Genomic DNA, 16586 nt, shown 5'->3' with positions numbered 1-16586 from the left:
ACATAACACTATGAATTTGTCTTTATTGAAAAATCACCCACATTTTGAGCCATTATAGAACAGATTAGAATAGAACGCGACTATTTGTCATTCTACAGGTGTACAACCAAATTTGGAGCAACTCTCTGAGTGGTGCATATAGTTAAGACAAAAATATATTCAAATACATATATATCAATATAAAGATATCAGAATATGAGATCAGTATAAGTTATTATACACACACAAACACACTCCTACTTTACAGACTTTAGTAATATTGCACCGGATGTTCTGAGTGATGATGATACACAGTGTTATGAGCTGGAGCAGGATGGTAAAGGGTATATATAATGGACATCTCTGTTCTAACTGAGCTTACTATAAGCCTCAGTCACCCAATCAGTCATTCATATAGCACTTTAGTTTACACCTAAGTGCTTTGTCTAACAATAAAACACACCGAGTGCAGCAGGGTTCAGAATCCTGCCACAGAAAGATTCAAAGTGCAGACTGGGATTGAACCTCCAACCTTTCAATTGTTAGCTTACCTCACTCAACCTCACTCTGCCTCCTGAACCACAGACAACCAAAACGTTAGGATAAGATATAATATGCTGGGAGTTGATGAAACATGCAGAAATCCACTCTTCATAAACAGCTGTGGTGTAATGCATTATTAGTGTAATGCTAATATAATGTTATTAGCTCCAATAATGGAAATAGTGGAAAAAGGTAGTCAGACTGACTGATGATCACCTACCTGGGGTGAAGAACAGGAGGGGTTGTGTACAGGAGCCGGTATACCCATTGCACAAGACATCTGCTTCTCCATCTGAAGAAGAAACAGTAGACACAAAAAGAATCTTTCAGCTGTGACAAAGGGAAGCAGCAGCTTGTATCCACATAAACCTCAAGTATGAAGAGTTCCCCCAAAGGTCACATCCATCTGGAGTTTTGACATTTTGATTAATTTATCCACAAAAGTGAATTTTCCTGTCATGGGTCCACTATACCTGCATCTATAAATCATCAGGCATGCGTGTTTGAATGTGTGGGAGTCTGAACATGACAAACACCATCCCCTTCCATACTTACAGTCATGTGCTGAGCAGATGCCCCTTGCATGGCGGGGTCTGGCAGGGTGCCAGGTAAGGAGGCTGGCAGCGGCTGCCTGTGTCTGTTCCGCATGTGAAGGAGGCACGACAGCGGCCCGGGAACCGGCCTGTGGTGAGCCGAAGAGGGAGAGAGCGATAGAGACAGGTCATGCTAGAGAGCCGTCCACAGCCAAAGTTTCATAAAACCAGGTTCAGTAAGAGGTGCAAGTTGAAACATTTATAGCTGGGTCTTAATGGCAGATGGAGGTGAGATGTGAGAATGGTCATATCGTCTTATTTTTAGGGGAAGCTGTATCCAAGTCTACAAACAAAAAATGCATACAAAGCCAGCAGAATGGCTCTGTTCTGGGACCTCCCTGCACTTTAATGTGTAGGACCTTCACACAAAACAGAGCTGGTAACAGTGGCAACAGATATGCCACTGAGCTAGGGAAGAGGTGGGTTGCAAAGTGGCTTGCAGATGTGCTACAGCAGCTAAAATAGCCCTCCCACTGTTTACAAGGGTATCAGCTGAGCCATCAGCTGATGATGTAGGCTAGCACTGAGATCAGCTGATCTGCTACCACTGCAGGTGAGGGTAACTTGGCTGAACTAACATCATGTTTGATTTCTACTACTTACTTCAAATATTTTTTCAAAAGGAAAAGATAAGTGATTTTAGCTGGCAGGCTTACCTTCGTCTGAGCAACGAGTTGGCACAGTTTCCTAAAGTAAAGCAGGAGTATATCTTTCTAGAAGCAGCATTTCAGTCATCCTGTTTATTTCATACATTTAACAGATTTTACTGGAACTACTTTCTACGGAGGAAATAGTCCCTTACGAAACTGTTGACAGGGTGTTCTGCTTATTGTCCAGAATATTAAGTTCTCTAGGCAAAGATGTTGCTGTTGAACTTTTTTGACATGGGGAGTAGCACAACCTAAATTCCACTGAGCCTCATTGTTTTGGGATGGCGGAGAAGTCTCAAAGGCAGATGTGTCAAAACATTGGCAAGTTGGCAAATCAAAGCCGCCAACCACTAGAAACAAATGTTACTGAGGAGTCTCTGAGAGCCCTTAAACACTCCAATGTGATCAAAAAGCACTGATGTGTTATTGTATGCCAGGAGAGAGCTGTAAACAGAGTTTTGAGGTAAAGCGCTGACAAGAGAAAGAGTGATGAAGTTTAAAAAAAATGGAAAGAAAAGAAAGACGTGGAGAAAAATGACAGCCCGAGAGGGAGGTGCAAAGCCTGCAGATCAGAGCGGGGGGGATCCAGAGACCCAGGGTGCCATGTGCTGACCTAACCCCTCTGGCTCTTTGCCAGTCGGACAGCGTGGGCCTGCATGGCCACGCTGAGGTCATCATCAATGATGTCATCGCCGAATCTGAGGGTATGCGATCCTTTTAGAATACAACAAAGCGCAGACAAACCAAAACAGCATTTCCTAACATAACCACAACAGTTCTACCAGGCCAGCAGCCAGACATTCAGACCAGGTCACTATGGAAACCGGTGGTAAACACTTGGGGAAACAGCCAGATGCCCGATCCAGAGTTCACTTAGTAACTCTTAGCGGGTTTCACTGACTAACATGCTGTCTGGATTCAGCTGGCACTGATTAATGCTGCCATAAATGACTGTCAGCTCGCTCCCCACTGTCCTGTCACGTCCTGTCTGAGCCTGGACAGATGTTTGGAGCTAATTATGTCACTGACTCACTTGTGGCACCTTGATTCATCTAATCAACAACAGATTTGACAGCCTTTTGTTTGTCTACAGTATGCGTTGCAAGCAGAAACCATCGGTTTGATGGAGATGATGGAGGCACTTTTATGTAAGATTGACATTTGGGCGGGAATCGCTATTTACTATATTTAGCATAACTAAACCCCAGAAAACACACAAAAAAATCTTTTTTTAATCACAACGTGTCCAGTTTGATCTCAGAATATCATACATCTGCTCTCCCGTGAATTAATAAAGCCTTAAAATAGTCATAAATGCAAAAATGACATTGCTGTAATAACTAGGACTGGTAGAGAAAATGTTACACTAAAAAAAGAAAAACTATAAAAGTCAAAATCTTCTCAAGCAAATGTAAAATGGTTCCAACTTGTAGAAATATGTGAGTGTGCCTAGGCCCGTACAGGTGTATTTATAGGTGGGCTGATGGCACAAGAATAAAGACAAACAGGCCCAAAAATGCTTATTATTATTATCATTATTATTATTACAGGATTAGGAGTAAGGTTAGGGTTAGGTTTTGGTCCTCCACATTCTAAACTGGCAAATGTTTAGAAACTAGAGGCTGATGCCTTTCAAACATTTTCTCATTCCAGTTTTTCCTATTTTAAAGCACCACAGCTTAGAGGTTAAAGCAATTAAAGTTTACACTGAAAAAACAAACAACAGCATTTTCTCTGTCTAGAAACATTCATAGAGTTAATCTGGATAATCCACCGGCCTAACTGTGAAATGCTTTAGTCCCAATAAAGCTGTAGGCTTCATGTTGTGCTTATTGCCCAGAATATGAGGTACACTGTTTCTGTTAGTGATTAAAGCTGACTGAAAAGGGTAGATTTCTTGTATTAGCTGAAAAACATTTTAAGAGGCAGACAAAGACATATGTGAAATTTTTTTAAATAAAAAGTTACACATAAACAGTTTAATGTTCAGTTTTTTTAAGTTTCATTTTTAAGGTAACCTGATATACACGTTATTATAAACAAGTGAAGTTATTTAATTATGTTGCTGTGGCAGGCATGAGTTCGTTTTTCTTTATGAAATTAGAGATGAAAATTACTTGTATTACCTAAAGTTGCAAGTAATATTAGTCAGTAAACAATTAAATAAGTACTTGAAAACACCTTTTTTTCCTTATCAAACAGAATGCTGTAAATATACAGCATAATGAAGAGCAGAATACATAATGAACCCTGTATGTGTGTATTATGAGAACTTGTGAGGGCGGACTGTTTACTAGGTTTCACAAATTCATAGCCGGCCTTTTAGGAGGAGTGGGAGCAGCTGCAGGGAGCTGGTCAGATGAAAGACAGGAACTCCTCTAATCTGTCTGTAGAACTGGGTGATAACCAGGGAGCCAAGGAAGCTGCCCAGGCGCTGAGAGACTCCGGTCTGGTTCTGAGTCTTTGCAGACATGTAACAGAGACAGTAGCTGCATGGTGGGGTGGGTAGCGTCTAAGGGACTGAGTGGCTTTTTATGCAGTGGTTCTTCATCACTTTTGGAGTTACTTAATTCTCTCACTAAACTGATGTATAATTTTTTTCCTGCTTCTTCCTCTCACTTCGTTAATGAAGTGATGAATTATGCAGCGGAAACGCCAGCTTGTGAGCGGCGGAATGATTTATAATGCGTCCATAACAGGAGGAAAAAGAAAGAATGAGAAAAGGAAATGTGTTTGCGTGTGCGATGTAGGGAAAATGTAAGATACACATATATGTGTTTCGATGCCTGTAGGTAAATGTGTGTGTGTGCGTCTGTGTGAACTTACTCGGAGTGTGTTAGGGTGGAGGTAGCCTGGGTGATGACTGATCCAGACTGGGAGGAGGACAGGGCTTGCTGGGCGGCCAGGCTGCAGCTAGGGGCCATCATGGGGCCATGTGTCTGGGGATGATGCAGTGCATGAGTCTGGGGATGATGCAGCGGTGGTTGGGGATGTGGGTGCTGAGGCTGGGGTGGGTGCTGGAGCTGATGTTGGGGTTTGAGCTGGTGCTGGCTCATACAGGAGGGCCCATTATGAGAAAGCGACTGTGGAAAGAATAAAAAAAAAAAGACAAACAGCTGAGACCATTGTAAACTTGTGGGGCAGTAAATGATTGAAGTCTTTTACGATCAGAGATTACGGTGCCAGTCAAAGTCCTTTTAGACACTAACGCAGACACATGGCAGCCATCATGAGATGCGGCAGAGCAGTTTTTTTAAGCATTACCTATATTAACTTTAATTTCATTGTTCACAGGGAGATTAATATTGCTTATATACACTCACCTGTCAAATGTGTCAAATCACTTAAAAGGTTTCTGTCTATCAGTCCCCACCATATCTTAAAGACCTCATAATACCATATCATCCCAATAGAGCACTTTGGTCTCAGACTGCTCGTTTACTTATGGTTCCTAGGGTACTTGAAAGTAGAATGGGAGGAAGAGCCTTCAGCTTTCAGGCCCCTCTTCCGTGCAACAAGCTCCTATCTTTAAGATTAGGCTTAAACTTTCCTTTTTGATAAAATATATAGTTAGGGCTGGATCAGGTGACCCTCTCATGATGCACTGAGTGTTTCTTCAGTCACTACGTGTTTATACACCACTGTGCATTAAATCATTGGTTATTATTAATCTCTGGCTCTCTTCCACAGCACGTCTTTTGTCCTGTCTCCCTCCCCTCCCCTCAGCCACCCCCTATCTGCCCCCCTCTGAACTTAGTTCTGCTGGAGGTTTCCAAGTGTGTGTTTTCCCTCCCACTGTCACCAAGTGCTTGCTCATTGGAGATCATCTAATTTGGGTTTTTTTGCTCTAGTATTGTAGAGCCTTTACATTAAAGTCTTGAGGTGAGTGATGCTGTGATTAGGTGCCATATAAATAACAATGAATTGAACTGTCTTTGCCTCCAAAATCAAGCTTTAAAAAGCTTTTTCCCCCCTGGTAGTCATACTACCACTCTCTATACATGCTCTTTCAAAATTGTCCCAAATATTTTGATTTAATTGCTTTGAGTGCCACATTTCTCTCTTATAATGCCTGTGGTGACAGCGATGAGAGTGTGTGCACTTGTTTAGTTGTCTCTGAGTGTGACGACTAGCTGTTTAATTTACAGGGTAGAATGTGATCGCTCGGTGTGTCTTTCCTGCAGCAGGTCAGATATCTGCAGCTGTCTGACCGGGCCTGACTCCCTCACAAACAAGTGTCACTCAAAACATAAACTCTCAGCAGCACCGGGGGACGGATCTGCATCATGTCTTAATCCTTGCTTCTTTCCAGCTAACGTCAGACTAGAACTGATGGTTTATTTTAAGTGAAATAAAATAATATGATAATAAAAAAACTTGTCAGACTTACCTGCTTCTTGTTTTCCTCCTCTTGTGCTTGAAGAAATTCTTCCTCGATCTCCTTGAAGAGACCAACCTCTTCGCAGTTCTGCAGAAATCGTGTCGGCGTCGGAGTCTGGTCTAGAGTCATTGCATCCAAATGGAAACAAAAGAGAGGGAAAAAAAACGGATTTGCTTTTTAAAAAAATTTGAAGCACTTGCCAAAACAGACTGTAGTTTAAGCTTTTTTTGCTTTCTAAATTAACAGTGGTGCAGGTCGTCATGCGAAGAAGAGGAACGAGTCTCCTCTCAGCTGAGCTCTCCGTCTCTGCCTGATAACATCAGTCTGTCTCTCCCTGAGCCGTCTAAACACATAGAGGTCAGAGGTCACATGAGGGTTTTTGTTTTGACAGGGGAGTTCCTGCAGGAGGCGTGACAGGCTGCAGGACGGAGGTGCAGAGGGAGAGTCTGCAGAGGCCAGATCTTGCGCCGTTGTTTACATCCAGACAAATCTTTGGGGAAAACATTGACACCAACAGCCACGTTCGCCTCCAAAATTGTCACAAAAATGAAGCCAAAACATCGCAGCATGGCTTCCATGACTTTTATGATTTCACCTTTCTTGTGTGGCTACACTTTTCTCAGCACCACGGCTTCCACTGGCGATGGGGTAATACTTTGGTTGTACTGCTTTGCATTGATTCCCACACCACCACAAAAGTCAGCTTATGCTCATATGTTGCTTTAGTCCGGGCTGAAGATGAGGTGGAAATTCTTCTTGTTTTGGCATTGGGACTCGTACTTACTCATATTTTCTACAAGCAGCCAAGCCACTGCTTCCTGCTCATGGTCAGTATGTATTCACAGAAATGTTAATGTGGAAGCACAATATTTAAAAACTGTGTTTATATGATCGTCTGGAGGTTGTTTTGATGTTAAAGATACTAATACTACTACTGTAGCCTGAGCAGGTAGTGCATAACACAGAAATGTGAGGCTTGCAAAGTTAATTTAGATGCAGAATCAGCATTTTACAGCCGTTCACAATGGGACTAATCTTAATGGGGCATTTGTTTCCCTGGAAATCACTGCAAATGTGTTTGATATAGTCTGAGTGAAATTGTCAACTGTTGTTAGATGATTACTTTTTTTAAGAGCAAACCTTTCCTAAATTCTTATTTTTGCCATTGAAACACATGACCGGACACTGAATCTACACACAGACACACAAAACAAGCTAAAGAAATTTTCTCTGACTTAGCAGATCTTGAAACAGGAAGAATCTTTATCTTTCCTCTTGTAGAAAAAAACATCCTTAAAAAAATAGGAAGAGGAAGAATTTACAATATCAGTGCTTTTAAAACAATCGGAGAAGGTTCAGCAGTCTTGCTGCTATTATCAGTCTGTTGCATAGAACTGAATTAGAAACAATTAAACAATTTTGGAATTTTATTTTCACTCCTCATGAATATTTGTGTTGTAAATACAGAGCACAGTAATGATTAATATACATTTAAATGATGGCTAAATTGTGCTAAATTAAAACCATGAGCTCTAGAAGCAGTGAAATACTGTGTTTTACATGGGCCGTGCAGAGACCGGTGCACCTACTCTCCACGTTTTTAAATCAAAGTGCTGTTATCTGTGTTTTGGCTCTAATCTGATGGAGTATACTGTACATGCTGCAACACGAGACCATTTGTAGTCTGTTTGAGGGAAGGAAGCTTGCTTTGGTGGGTTATCTGACTTCATACTGTATAGTATATCGTCATCTTTTTAAAAAATATATATATCAAGCACTGATCTTGAAAAGGAGGAAGTTTCACCACAGACATGTGCAGCCAGGAGATGCGGTCACTGGGAGACTAGGATGAAATCTCAGAGAAGCTCATTTTCTTCCTTACCTGTGAATGCTGCATCTGTCTTTATGGAGGGGAACTTGAGGGTCATCTCATGCTTGTGCCTGTGGATGATCAGATGTTCCTCTAACTGGAAGCGCTGCAGCACACCAACACAGGAAGAGAGATGTGAAGGGATGCGTGCAGCTGTGTGACACGCGGGATGATTTTCTCAGTTAAAGCAGCTGATTATATCTTAAGCTGACTAAGACATCATGATGCTCTTAGTCTGTTAAGTATTTTAGGTTATTCATCACTTCAGAAACATTTGTATTTATCAGAAACTCCTCCTATATTCTACAGCTTGATCGTTACTCATTTCATTGATGATTAGGTCTGACATCCTGGGTTTTTTTTTTGGTTTTTTTTAAATGACCATTACAGTCCTTGTAATGCCACACGTATATAGCATTCTACTGACCTGAGAGCAGCCCGGGGCGCCGCACATATAAGGCCTGTCCTGTTTGTCATTCATGTCATACACAAGCCTGCACAAACAGAAGAAGTGAGAAGAATTTATTTACCTGCAGTCTCAGATCACAGCTCAGATGAGCTCACCCAGCAGGCAGCCTGAGGTTCCCTGTTTTATGTTTTGTATTTACACGGATAATTCACATACTGTTCACCTATTATCGTGCCTTTATTGTGGAAGCCGTGTGTAATGAGATAGTTGCCACAGATGATGGATGTTTCTTCCTGAGACACAATATTAAGTTGACGAAAATGATCCCTTTGGTGCCAACGGACGGGGGTGAGAGCATACACTAGGTATTAGGACGAGCCCTATAGCGTACAAACCATGTTTTTTTCCAGCCTTTCATTACTCATTAGTAATTACACGTAAACACAAGAAGGGAATCAAAGCCTTCCAGCATTGGGAGCTTTACTTTTCACTTGGAGTGGGGACTAAGTATAGTGCAATTGTTTCAGGCTACAATTAGGCTTTCATCGGGGTATCAGTTAATAATACTGGTGTGATGAAAGGATAAGTGCTCGCCATGTCTTACATCAAGTCACTGGGATAAAATTATCAACACAAATGCTTATGAGAGTCACAGTAATAAACCAGCTTGCAGTGCCAACCCAGAACCGACCCAGTTGCCTCTGCTGCGAGGATATTAAGCCGTCGATGTGGAGCAATTGTGAATTATTTGAAGACTGCTGTTGAAGCACAAAGTAAGAAGGTCTTCAAATCCTCAGCCAGGTGACAACAGGTGACAAGGGTCAACAAATGTTACCAGTGTTGCTGTGGGAGGAGATGGTGGTTATGAGAAGCATATTCACAGGTTGCAAACTCCCCCACCCCTTGTGTAAGCGTGAGCCGAGAGCAATGAGAAGACAGCAAAGCGCGTGCTGATGTTATGGGAAAGACTGAGAGCCGAAGAGACGAGTTGGGAAAGAGAGGGCAAAAGTAAAGGCATCCATAAGAAGTGGAAAGAAAGTGTGTGTGTGTGTGTGTGTGTGTGTGTGTGTGTGTGTGTGTGTGTGTGTGTGTGTGTGTGTGTGTGTGTGTGTGTGTGTGTGTGTGTTTGAGTGAGAGGACGGGTGGGAGGTGGAGAGTGACATTAGGTTGATGGCGAGGAAAATGGAAAGGGCAAGTGGCAGTGATCGAGAGAGGGAGAGGAAAGCAGGAGGAGGAGGACACAATGAATGAAAGAGAGAAGGAATGAGGGTGGGAGCCTGCGAAGGGAGGGCTGCACTTCAGGCCTACTCGTGACAGGTTCGAACCTGCCTCAGCCCCCATTTTCCAACCCCAGGCAAGTAGAGGTGACTTCATAGGTGTGCGTGTGCTTGTGTGCTTGAAAATAAACCAGTAACTAGGTGATCACAACACCAAAATTCCAGCAAGATTGGAGATTGATCAAAGTATTTAAGGTTTTGATTCTCAGCTAATACAGAAAGCAGGTTTATTAGTAGTTTTATGTATCAGCAGTATGTAACAGCGTGCCACAGTCAGCTGTACTCGAAGTGTTTCACAAGCTCACATTTTACAGACAAATGTAAAAATTTAAAGCCCAGCATCCAGTTTGTAACCCCTCTGCCCCCTCTTTCTGCTCTTGTACAAGATTAGCAGACTCAGCACATTTCCAGCAAAACCTTCTGTCAGAGCGGGCACTTCAATGCGCAATGACGTCATCCTTAACGGATGAACTCAACAACAGACCAGGCAACATACTGTCAGTTTAAGACAGGATTTACGTTGACAAAAAAGTTTTCCCGCCTCATTTTTTAACTGTCATTGTTCTACACTTACACTCGGTTACTATGACTCACAGAAAAACACGCACAACTTTTAATATCACCTGTAAGCATCAAAGAAATCATTTTTAAAAAGGTGCCAGGTTTAGTAACTCACTACACTTCTTCAAGTCCCCCGTATCTGATGGATGAATCATGACAGCAGCTGGCATGGAGCTCATTCTGCTCAATTTAAATCGCAGTCCTTAACCAAAAAGTCCTCCGGACGGTCACTGCCTGCGTCTCAAGAACTTGACCGGTATTTGTGTCTGTGTGTTTATGTGTGTTTGTGTGTGTGAGTTGTCTTTTCCTCCTACCGCACCGTAAAGGAACCTGTTCAACTCATAAACAAGCCCGGCACAGCTGTACAGAGTGCTGTCACACACCCCAAATAGACAGGAGCGCTCAACCTTTCCGCTGGGTGATGAGACTTCACCGGGACACCTCGCTAAAAAGTTCCGCCGTCAACTTTTCTTTCCTTTTTCTTTTTAAACCGTCAAAATAAAAAAATAAAAATAAAAATAATAAAGGCACAGTATCAGGAGAGCGGTTGCCGCGGAGCTAGAAAGTTTTGTGAATGGAAGTAAAAGACTTACCTACAAGTAGAGAGTAGACGAGCGGCGCTCCAGAGAGGAACCACGTTGGACTGGAGCGAGATTACAATACGTTCTATTTACAGAAGCATTACATCACCCTCCCGGTGACGTCACGTGGGATTCCTGAACTTCTAAATCATTGCGGTCCCGTACGGAGAGAGGGCTTGAGAGGGGCGGGGTTACGACACGGTGAGGGGGACGGGACGGAACAGCAGCAATAGCAGCAGCGTGGTGCTGGACCGGAGTCAGTGACAGACCCACCGGGTAGACACACCAACGGCAACGTGACGGGACACGGGGCAGACCGGGTGGGCGGATGAGACCCAGTTAAGTGTTTGTTTGTTTGTTTGTTTTTATCCTGTCCCCACTTTTGGTGTGTGTCTGAAACGGGACGTTCCAGCGTCTGTATCGAGTTTACGTGTCCAAATGAGCGAGAGCCTCCGGGTCTTTTTCTTCTTCTCAGAACGTTAGACAGTCAACGGTATGAGACTATTTGCTTGAAAATAAAGCTAAAACCCTGAAGTGATTTCAACGAAACGTTAAGTACATCCTGTCATCACCCAAAGCAACATGATAATAATAATAATAATAATAATAATAATAATAATAATAATAATAATAATAATGAAGGGGCTTTTTAGAAAGTACTAGTCTTCCATTTAGAAAGTCAGTGTTACGGCCCAGACAGTAGCTACTTTCAAGCAAGAAATTTATTTATATAGCACTTTCAGATCAGCCCCCAGCTGAACACAAAGTGCTGTACACTTGACATGCCAGAAATGATACATTGAACATGTTAAAAAATAAGAAATAAATTAAAATAAATTAAAATAATATAAAATAAATAAAAAATATTTAAAAAATAAAAAAATAAGCTGATTATTAAAATGACATTTAAAATAATAAAATTAGCACAAATAGCAAAAACAATAATAAAATAGTATAAAAATGATGATGAGAATGACATTTAAAACAATAAAATCAGCATATTAGATTAAAACAATAAAATCAGGGTCAGACTGTGTCATAAGCCAAGGAGTAAAAATGGGTTTTAAGATATGTTTTAAAAGTGGACAGTGAAGGGGCCTCTCTAATGTGCTGGGAAAGATTGTTTCACAGATTAGGAGCAGCAATAGAGAAGGCCCTGTCCCCTCTGAGCTTTCTCTTGGACCTGGGTACCTCCAGGAGCAGCTTAACAGCTGACCTGAGAGACCTGGGGGGTGGGTAAAGATGCAGAAGCTCAGAGAGGTAAGTTGGGGCAAGACCGTTTAAACATTTAAAAACAAACATGAGAATTTTAAAATGAACTCTAAGATATACAGGCAGCCAATGGAGTGAAGCCAGGATGGGAGTTATGTGCTCTCTTTTACGAGTTCTGGTTAAAAGTCGTGCAGCAGCATTTTGGACCAGCTGCAGACGAGAGAGAAGATGCTGACTAACTCCAAAATACAGTGCATTACAGTAATCTAAACGAGATGAAATAAAAGCATGGATTACCATTTCAAGATGCGGCTTGGATAAAATAGGTCTTATCTTTGCCAAGCGCCTTAAATGATTAAAAACTGGACTTGACAGTAGCACTAATTTGACTGTCTAATTTAAAATCACTGTCCATATTAAAACCCACGTTTGTAACAACAGATTTAAAATACTCTGCCAGGGTTCCCAAATCAATAGCAGAGGGTTCACAAGGTCCACTAGGACCAAACAGAATAACCTCAGTTTTTCTTGAATTACATTTTAGAAAGTTTAGGGACATCCAAGATTTAATGTCTTCTAGACATGCTAGAAGTGGCTTAATAGAGAAGGCCTCTTTCTGCTTCAGAGGCAGATAAATCTGACAGTCGTCAGCGTAGCAGTGGAAGGATATTCCATGCCTTCTGAGGATGGTTCCCAGGGGCTGTAAATATAATGAAAAAAGCAGAGGCCCTAAAATTGAGCCCTGTGGGACCCCAGACTAAAAAGTGGCAGAGGAAGACTCATACCCTAAAAAGTTAACACTAAAAGTTCTGTTGCAAAGATAAGACATAAACCAGCTGCTTTATTCACAAGGGATTGTCACAGCGGGTAGCTCCCCATGTTTGATTTGGCACAGCTTTTGCGCCCGATGCCCCCTCTGACCCAAAGCCATAAGGATTTGTGGTCCCTCCTGGGATTCTTTCGTTTGAAAGGTGAATGTGCAAACCACTACAGTTATACTTAAAAATAAATAAATAAATAAAACAATAATACGCATTATTTCTAAAATACGACAGCTTAAGACATGGTGATAAACTTCTAGAAGTAGTTGAGTACTTTTCTTTTGAAAATGTGAGAGTTTAAAAAACCTGTCCAGGTCATACATCCGGTATACATAGACGTACAGATATTATTATTATTATTATTATTATTATTATTATTATTATTATTATTATTATTATTATTATTACTACATAATAATAAATAATAAAGAAATAAAATGTGACAATAAAGACAATATTACAGAGAAAACCCCAACAAACTAATGATGTAATAATAATCCATTATGAGGACTTGGAGACAGTGGGAACGAAGAACCAACTTTAAACAGAAAGTGATTGTAAATTGATTTATATAGCATGAGACCTCGAAATCTTTTTGAAGGTCATTCTGCTGACCTAAATATCACTAAAGCTAATGGCTTTATTTAGGTCTGAGATTTAAAGTGAGCGTTCAAACTGTATAACGCAAATTAAACATAAGCAACAATCAAATTGAACTTGTTTGTAAAGCATATGTAAAGGTGTGTCCCTTACACCAATGACCTAATTAAAACAAAGGTAAAATAATAAACTTGAGAAAACAATAAACAAAAGCAACAGAAATATAAATGTAAATTTAAGATTTAAAGCACGTTGAGTTACTTATTATTGCCTCTAAAACACTGCTATAGATAACGTTTAATGTTAGCATCACCTACTGCACACTGGAAGCCATTGTGTTGGTGATATGATGTCATATGTGATTATCAGGGCAAAGTGTCATACTCTGTCTATCTATCCATGGAAGAACAGTTTCAAAAGTTATTCTGAAGGAGTATATGAATCATTTGACAGTTTTTGGCATTTTAGGATGATGCGTTTTTCATACTTATCAGAGAAACTGCCTAAAAAAGGTCGACTGTTGTTTATAATAAATACAAAAAAATTATCCCATCAAAATGTCATCAAAACAAAAGCACAACAAATCATTACCATTAGCTAAACCATGTTTGGTCAGCTTTTTCCGGTGCTTCGGCCAGGCTGGAGCTGAACAGGGCGATTCTTGTTATAGTTAAATTGCAAAATGGGACCAAACCCTACTGACTCATCATCCACCAATCGTTTACAGTATGCAAATTATCATCACCCTGGCAACAAGTAGAAATAGGAAGTTGTGATGATGTCACTCTGTGTTTTGAGCTTCTCTTCCCCCATGTGAACGTGAGTCACAGAGTTTTGTTTTTCAGCGAAGATAAGGGATGTTTTACAGCAGATGTACATGCCCGTGAACAGTGCACGGGCAGACTAAAAAGTGTATGACGGCAGCCAGGAAGTCTCTGGCTGGTGCCCTGAAGCAGACAATGCCAGTGAGATTACAGCTACCTCCATAACTCAGGGGCTCTACCAGCCATTACCATCTGGCACCTTCACCCCGGCTTGGCTTTTAACAGCCAGTCTGGGAGCTTTAGAAAGCTGCCTACTCAGAGCCTGATGTCACCCAGTCTGAAAAAATATGGCGTTTCAGGTTAAAGGTAAAAGAAACTTTCTGACCTCCATCTCTATGTAGCTTAATCCTCACTTTGGCTACATTACACATCTGGCTCAGCTGGCAAAGTCTATGCATGTCATGCCTGGTTGATTTCTGACTATTCCTATTAGGTGCACTTAAAAAATAGCTAACTGGTAACAGATACTTTAAAAAGTATGCAACTTGCAGAGATCTGATTATGTAATGTAGTGAGTTAAATTTACATGCAACCCATCCCTCAGATGCAGACCCACATAGTAACAGAGCCCCAGTGTGTGTGCGTGTTTGTGTCTGTGTTTGTTCTGTGTGTATTTGCAAACTGTGTTGGCCATTAGTCCGTGCACTTGTTGGACTATTCATTTCCAGCAAAAAAGAAAAAAGAAAAGGAAAGGAGAAAAAAAGGGTGTCTGATAATTCCAAATCCCAAACTGTAACCTAAGATTGTGCGCCACCCACAGGCCTCAAAACAGGTGATGTCATGCACCACAAACTCTCGACGTGTATCTCCCTTTCTCCTTTCGCCTTTTTACAACACATGCTACCACTTCTCATTTACGTAATGGTGCTGGGAACTGCGTCACTCTCACAGTTCTGATACACCACGTGTGCGTAATGAGTGTGTTTATCCTGAGTGTGTTTTTGTATGCTTGTGTGTAAGAGAGAACATCTGTGTTGGGCTGATGAAGTCACTGAATTCATGTACTGTACATGTGTGTGTATGCGTGTGCACTGGTGACGCCACCGTGTTTTGGCATGTTTGCTTTCAAAGGCTGTTGCAGTGTATTTTATATTTTGTGTTTTAGTTACTGTGTCTCGTTTTGGTTGAGTAGACAGAGAGCAGTCAGAAAAAAAAACGTATCTCCGGGTCTTAAGGTTGTTTGCTGAAGTCACTGGCCAGGTTTATGACAGTCCATTTTAACGCTCGATTAACAGGTCCAACACAGGCCAGCCGGCTCTGGTTAGCCAGCCCCAGTGATTTAAGGACATTCTCCTCTCTCTGGGAACTGCACACAAAGCTACGCGGTACTCTTCTCATCACTGAGCCCATTATAGGGTAACATTAATCACTTAACTTTATGGATGTCATAGATTCTGTTGTCAAAGGCTTATCCATGTCATTATACATACACACATCCTGGTCTTTTGAAGCCCCTTCAGACAAAAGCATTGACATGGTTTAGAAACATGTAAGCTGCTGGCTCTAGCTCACGACACGGCAATAAGTGAATCAGTTCCATTAAAGCTAAATCACAAGGCAAGGGAAGTATTTTTATGGCACATTTCATACACATTTTAAAGGGATTACGTAAAGCATAAAATATATTAAAAAAGAAATACAGCAGCCATTTACGCTAAGCACACTGCTAAAGTAAATACTTGGAGACAGGTATTTACCGTTATGAATATATAAAGAAGAAGTCAGCATCTATTCTCTTCATGACTTATTCAGGCTCCTTCAGATTCCAGATTGTATTCACCAGAAGCAAATATGAAATCTGTTATGTTTTATTGAATCCTGCAAGGTAATAGGTAATAATGTATCAAGACAAAAGCTGAAAAGAAAACTGATCAGTGCCTGTGTTTTTTCAGGTGTAACAGACATAGTCTTTATCAGTTAAAAAGACAGTGTATACATGTACAGTACTGTATATAACCCACTATAAGTACTTAGTTTGACCAGAACCCATTAAACTAAATACGTGTAAACAAAGATGTTTGTAAGGGATAATGTGGGCCCATTATACTGAGAGTTAGTTTGAAATTTTGATATCTAACTTACAAAATAAGCACACACAAGTTGATGTTTAAAAGTTTGGCACTGATCATGTGAAGGACATGCTGTATTTATTACCGGTAATGCAATTTGACCAACTTCTTAGAAGCAGAAATAGAAGCTAAAGTTTGTTTTTATGATCTTAATTCACTGCGTTAGTAGACTTGTGCATTCTCTTTTATGCTAAAAAATCTGTTAAAACCATAACT

The 16586-nt window shown here is 41.0% G+C and overlaps 1 protein-coding gene across 3 annotated transcripts in view; it reads right to left on the bottom strand.

Moving 5' to 3' along the window:
* Positions 1 to 10992, bottom strand: part of LOC146644074 (cyclic AMP-responsive element-binding protein 5-like) — a 22647-nt gene extending 11655 nt beyond the window's left edge. For 2 of the 3 annotated variants that reach the window (XM_085396144.1, XM_085396146.1), the window contains exons 1-7: positions 10857 to 10992; positions 8444 to 8510; positions 8029 to 8122; positions 6156 to 6265; positions 4592 to 4848; positions 1078 to 1204; positions 743 to 814 (exon numbers count right to left, since the gene is read on the bottom strand). In XM_085396144.1, coding sequence (XP_085252270.1) covers positions 743 to 814; positions 1078 to 1204; positions 4592 to 4848; positions 6156 to 6265; positions 8029 to 8122; positions 8444 to 8497 — 714 coding nt within the window. In that variant the 5' untranslated portion in view covers positions 8498 to 8510; positions 10857 to 10992. Of the gene's footprint in view, positions 1 to 742; positions 815 to 1077; positions 1205 to 4591; positions 4849 to 6155; positions 6266 to 8028; positions 8123 to 8443; positions 9444 to 10856 lie in introns of those variants that run through there. The other variant, XM_085396145.1, reaches the window with a different exon arrangement.
* Positions 10993 to 16586: the final 5594 nt, after the last annotated feature.

The sequence above is a fragment of the Rhamphochromis longiceps genome, linkage group LG22, assembly GCF_057381845.1.
Source record: "Rhamphochromis longiceps isolate RC_006_pf linkage group LG22, R_longiceps_female_GT1.1, whole genome shotgun sequence".
Lineage (NCBI taxonomy): Eukaryota > Metazoa > Chordata > Actinopteri > Cichliformes > Cichlidae > Rhamphochromis > Rhamphochromis longiceps.
This window is presented reverse-complemented; position numbering and strand designations above follow the sequence as displayed.